The 5,869-nt window shown below is 33.7% G+C and overlaps 2 protein-coding genes and 1 long non-coding RNA gene across 3 annotated transcripts in view; 2 read left to right on the top strand and 1 right to left on the bottom strand.

Annotated features, from left to right (window-relative positions):
• The window catches only part of LOC118751610, a 10,347-nt gene extending 9,654 nt beyond the window's left edge, over positions 1–693 (top strand). Inside the window, exons 2-3 of the mRNA XM_036486431.1 lie at positions 13–401; positions 494–693. Of these exons, the coding sequence (XP_036342324.1) occupies positions 13–401; positions 494–622 (518 nt within the window). The 3' untranslated portion in view covers positions 623–693. The remainder of the gene's footprint in view (positions 1–12; positions 402–493) is intronic.
• Positions 694–2,969: 2,276 nt separating this feature from the next.
• On the top strand, positions 2,970–5,557 carry LOC118751612. The gene is made up of 2 exons (XR_004994569.1): positions 2,970–3,357; positions 5,202–5,557. It is a non-coding gene; the product is annotated as an uncharacterized LOC118751612 (long non-coding RNA).
• On the bottom strand, positions 4,275–5,618 carry LOC118751611 (protein ALP1-like). The gene is made up of 2 exons (XM_036486432.1): positions 5,444–5,618; positions 4,275–5,374 (listed from the first exon to the last, which is right to left on the bottom strand). The coding sequence occupies exons 1-2, from the start codon at positions 5,600–5,602 to the stop codon at positions 4,364–4,366; spliced, it is 1,170 nt and encodes a 389-aa protein (XP_036342325.1). The 5' UTR covers positions 5,603–5,618; the 3' UTR covers positions 4,275–4,363.
• Between the last annotated feature and the right edge of the window lie 251 nt (positions 5,619–5,869).

Here is a 5,869-nt window from a genome sequence, read left to right as displayed (position 1 = left end):
TAAAACCACTAGCCGAAGCTGTTGATTTTTTGCAAGGGGATAAAGAAGTGGTATATGGTTACCTTTTACCGACACTAGCAACTATATCTACAAAATACAACAACCTAATAAGGGCCGGAAAATTGGTATATTTTTGGCAAATAATATCCCCTTTGCTTGAAGCGGTAAAAGAACGGTTTAAAAATTTTTATGAGCTTAAGGAAGAAGTAACTTTATCTGCTTTATGCCCAGATGTGAAGCTGCAATGGGTTTATGCTCTGGATCCTATAAACGGCGACGCAAAAGTTGCAGAATTAAGTGAAAAAGTTAGAAAAATTATTTCGCGGAGTGCGCAAACGATACCATTGACCCAACTATATTTGCAAGCGACCGGCACCAATTTTTCGACTTTGGACGCAGAAGTAATCACGCTTTCAGATTTAATTGAATAATATGTAGTACACCTATTAGTTTAAAATAATACAAATATTTCTCCCTTGGTCAAAAACCTTAGGTGAAGTCGCCACATATGAAAACTTTACAATCAACAAAGCGGGAAAGGAGTACTGTAACTACATTGCAGACCCAAGCACTAACAAGGAAATGCTTTACAAGTACCCAGCATTACAAAAGTGCTACTTAAAATTTAATACCCCTTTGCCTTCATCAGCCGCGGTTGAAAGTTTGTTTTCTGCGGCGACAATTTTGAACTCACCACGACGTGGATCGCTTTCGGATGTCAACTTCGAAAAGCTATTGTTAATGAAAGCCAATTCTTTTTAAAATTGTTTTTCTTTAGTACTAAGTATTCACTAATTGCTGGTTGTAATCTATGTATTGCAAAAAACTCTGTGTACGTAAACCTTATTTGCTCAGTGTACAGTTGTTCACAAAATAATAGCAGCATTGCTTTTTCGCGATATAATTCCGTTGTGCTAAGAAAATAAGTTTTTGCATAACTTTATAAAAATATATTTTATCAAGCAACACACAAAAATTTAATTTCCGTATTGTATGCAAAACTGAGGAAAGTTCAAAATATTTTCATAACAAGTTATAGCTTTTTAACCTGGTTTTTTAGAAAAATTTTGAGTATACGGGTTTGTGGCCCCTTAAATTTTAGTATAATAAAGTGCGCGTTTAAAGAAGCTAAGAAATACCGTTTATTTTTCGCCATTTTTGTTTTGCTGGCCTCTCATGCACATTTTTTTCTACATAAAATCTAATTCGAACGTACGTTGTATGGCAGACAAAAAACTCCAAAAATCAACGGTAATTCTTCAAACCTGCATTTTATTATACTAGAATTGAATGGGGTACAAAACTGTATACTCACAAGTTTTTCAAAAAAACCGGGCTAAAAAGTTGAACGTTTTCGATAAACATTTTGTGGATTTTCCCATGATAAAAACATAACAAGGTAAAACCATTGAGAGGTAGTCTGACGTTTGCTAACAATATAATTTTAAAATCAAAACTCAAACTCACACACACATTCTCATTTTCAATCTCAAACAACAATTGTGAACAATTTAATTTTTTTAGTTTCAATTTTATGATTTTAAAATGTAGGCAAACGTCAGAAAAAAATCATGGCCGACGAATTGAGAGAATGAATTTACCTTGTAATGTTTTTATCTTGGATTTTCCTGAGTTTTGTCATAAAGTGCGGAACCCTAATTTTTGTGAAAAAGCTCTGCGTGCATAAATTTTATTTTCCTACCGTATGATAGAATTCGTTTTTATATGAAAAAATATGTGCAGAAAATTTTTTGATTGACTTTATACACACATTTTAAATTTGAGAAAGTATTTTTCGTGTTATTGATATTTTTGCAAATAATTTTGTTAAACCAGTTCATAATACAACAAAACCCATACATTTACACAGTTATTAAAATATTAATAGCTGGCGAAACATTTTCCAAAATGTAATACATACATAGATCTACATGTCTTTATATTATTAATTTCACTTCAAACTAATGTATGTACGTTGTGTTTAAATGAAAAACAGAAACTAAATACGGCTTTTATTTCTATCTATGCAGTTACATATGTATATGTATGCAAGTATGTATAAGTATATACAATTTGCTATGATGGAGCCCCAGAGGCTGATGATATAAAAATGTGTAGGTATTTAAGACTAACATTAAAAACTACTTGTATACACGAGGCATCAAAAAGCAGAGTGACTTCTTTACCGATTTGGAAAATAAACAAGATGGCTTCAGAAAATCTATAAATATAAAGGAATTGCATACATCCAGAGAAACAACCATTTACAAGTCTATTCTGCGCTGGTAATACAAATTTTGTAACCGGTAAATAAAGTTTCTCTCAATTTTTAAACCCATTTTGCATTCTGTGTACTCTTGTAACCGGTAAATTTCGTTAACATCTCATAAGGTGATAACAAAATATTTGCCTGTGAAATTTGTAATGCCAGAACTTCCACAATTCTTCATATCTGAATATCTGAATATATTACCAGCATTACCAACGTTCCTAGAATCGCGGTGACATGAACTGGTAACATTTTTTGGTAATAAAATTTTCCGGTTACAAAATCTTCGGTAATGTGCAGAATAGAGAGAATGGGAAACGAAAGATGCCGGTAATGAAATTCGTAAGATTTATCAAGCAAGAGTTTTAAAAACTGTCAATTCTATTGACTCTGTTTTATATTTCTATATATAGTTCACTAGTTTCGAATCTAATATATGTGTATGTATGTATAAAGATGTGTCCTTTGTGCTCGACGGCTTATGACAGAAAACGTCCATACTTACATGCACATTGAAATAAAATATTTGTTTTTTTTTCAATTCCAGATATGTTTAAACTTTAAAGTATAAAATGTATCAACCCTGGGGAAAAAAGCATTAGTACTGAATGGTAAAAAACGTGTGCATTCATTTTGAATATACAATTATGTCTGTGTGCGAATGCTTCTGTTACATTCACATTCTATACTGAGGGCCTGTGCCAATTGATAGAAAAGTTCTCTGGATAGTAAATTTTTGACAGCTATGAGGTGAATAAAAATGTTTGATACGGCAGGGCTAGTGAAAAATTTGACAGCAAGCATTATCAAGAAGAAGAACGAACAACGCACGTATACACATAAATTAAAGAAAACAAAAGCGAGTGGAAGTAAAAGAAAATGGTCCCGCCGGCAAAAAAAATAAAGAAAAGCTATATAACTTGTAAGATTTAATTTCAGATTTACATATGAAAAGGCGTTATGTATTTTTTTAATTAAAAATACTATTTTACAGGGAGCAGTTCAGAACGCAGAATCCTTCTGGAAAGGCGAATTGACAAGGATGTTTGGTTCAGCTCAAAGAACGCCAACAGCAACGAAGGCTGGAAGTGAGTAAGAACAATATAAATAATTTGAAGACTTTATTAAGAAGTTTTTTCTTAGAAAAATCGCGAAAGTGCTGAAGCATGTAAAGCACAATGGAATGCGTTGATTAAAAAATATAAAAGCTTTTTCAAATACCGCTCGGGCGATGGAACAGGTGAAGAGGCGACTGCTGAAGAGGCGAAAGATTGGGAGTTTTTTGACTGCATCCACTCATATGCCTCCAAGAAAGATAATTTTCACCCTCCATTTTTAATTGATAGCGGCGATGGTGAGGTGTCGATGCAGCCAAGGAGAGAGGAAAACGCCACATTTGTCTCGGCACTGCAGCCGGTTGAGTCCTTGACAAATTCGCAGTCGACGTCTAGCGAAGAGTCGAGACAGAGTCCGCTGCCATCAACATCCCGGCGCTCTGCATCACAAAATGGCGTTAAGCAACTAGAACGCCACATTTATAAAAGGGATAAAAAAATAAATAAAAAAATATCAACGCTTTTGGCTGTATTTGGGCAAATGGTGCAGACGGACTATCCGCACATCGACGCATCAGCGCTGCTCTTGACCTCAGACTCGGATTCTGAGTAGTCCGTGCCATTAAGAAATATTTTTAACTGAATTTTTTTATTTTATCTTTTTTATGTAAATATTTTTTTGGTAGAAGTGTAGTACTTAATTTTTTGTTTTGTTTGTTGCTTGAATTCACTTTAATTTATTATTTTTATACAACATGTACCTCTAGATATAAGAAAAACCAGTACAATAAGTAATGTGATGAATTTTTTTAGTTTAAGATATATTACTCTTTTTAAAAACTAGTAGGCTTAGTAACAAAATGGATCTCCATATATGATTTTCTTTTTATTGTGATGGTATTGAATACCACTTTATATTTTTAAGTAAATGTAAATAAGACTGATATGAAAAAAACTAAAAAAAAAATAAGTATTTTTGATATGCATATGTAAATAAAAACCTAAGAAACTCTTTAATTAAGTCTTGTTTTATTGATACTTAAATAGTTTGAAGGAATTCATTGAAAATTTCATTTCGTACTCTTAAACCATCTTCAGAGTCGGATATATTTCGCGCAAATTGGACCGATTCTATATTAATAGTTTCATTCTCAGTAGCCAGGGAAGATAGGTCAAAATCATCTGCAAGAATGCAAATGTTGTGCAATATAAATGCCGCAAATACGGTTTTTATACAGTTTTCAATTTTCAATTCCAAATCTCTATTAAATATGTTTCTCCATCTATTTTTTAAAATTCCAAAAGCTGCTTCAACAACTATTCTTCCTCTACTATGCGCAACGTTGAACCTGGCTTGATTTGATGTCAGAGGTTCTTTGAATGGGGTGATAACTGCCACCGGAAACGTTTGGCATGGGTATCCTTTATCACCGAATAAGAATTGGCCCCGGGGAGGATAGTCTCCCCTAGCATATAAGGGGCTATTCACAAACACTCGTGTATCGTGTACAGATCCTGGGTAGCCAATGAAAACATCTGTAAATTTATAATCGCTGTCCACAACCGCCTGCGCCTGGATAGAATAGAACCTTTTATGATTGATGTATTCATCGTGTTTGTTGACAGGACATTTTATGCGAATATGTGTGCCATCAATCGCTCCAACAAAATTACGAAACGCGTTTGATTTTGTTTTTTGGCAGAATTTATCAGCAACCCTTTCATTTTCTTTTGCAGTTCCATGCCGTATTAAACCACGCATTGCAATAATTTCTTTCAAGGTTTTGTGAATAACGTTTCGTGCAGTGAAACGGCTTATGCCTAAAAATCCAGCAACTACTCGATAGCTGCATCCACATGCCATCCAATACAAAAAGCAAATGACTTCGTACTCCACTGACCATCCGTGGCGCTTTTTGGGAATGTGAGTTACAATTTTTCGAAACGAAGCAGAGGACAACCTAAGATGCATTTTTGTAGTCTTGTTATCGCCGTTCATAATGCTGCTTAGTATTTTGGAATAAACGTCTTGTTGCATGTACATAATACCCTAAAACGACATATGTTTTTATTGCAAACAATTGTACACGGTTTTAAAAATTTTTGTGAACACACTTACCAGACGGTTTTGACGTGTTTTTATTTCTAATATTACTGCTAAAAGGTCTAATAAATGCATGGATTTCAGTTCCAGAAGAATTGAAATCATCAAAGGCAAATATTTTCTATATAATTGCTGCATTTTATAAATTGCAAACTCGATAGTCTTCTTGTGCATCAAAGCAACTGTCAAAAATTTCCAGCAGTAAAAAGTTACGAATTGGCACAGCAGAAATGTAAAATTTTCTCACCATAGTAAAAAGTTTTTCCACCATAGAACTTTTCTATCAATTGGCACAGGCCCTGAATGCCAATCTACCATTCAATAACACAACACAGTTTCTTTGTTTTCAAGTATTTTAAGCCACTCAGTAATGAGGTTTTTTTTAAACAAACGAACAATCAAAATTTTGAAAAGAATGCCGGGTGAATGCAGGTCCTACTG

The sequence above is a fragment of the Rhagoletis pomonella genome, unplaced genomic scaffold (genome assembly GCF_013731165.1).
Source record: "Rhagoletis pomonella isolate Grant_MI unplaced genomic scaffold, Rhpom_1.0 Rhpom_scaffold_00849, whole genome shotgun sequence".
Classification (NCBI taxonomy): domain Eukaryota; kingdom Metazoa; phylum Arthropoda; class Insecta; order Diptera; family Tephritidae; genus Rhagoletis; species Rhagoletis pomonella.
This window is presented reverse-complemented; position numbering and strand designations above follow the sequence as displayed.

Coding starts and splice junctions, on each gene's coding strand:
- LOC118751611 (XM_036486432.1), bottom strand. CDS start 5,602: ATGCACAAGAAGACTATCGAGTTTGCAATTTATAAAATGCAGCAATTA. Junction 5,375..5,443: donor AAACACGTCAAAACCGTCTG/GTAAGTGTGTTC, acceptor ATGTCGTTTTAG/GGTATTATGTACATGCAACA.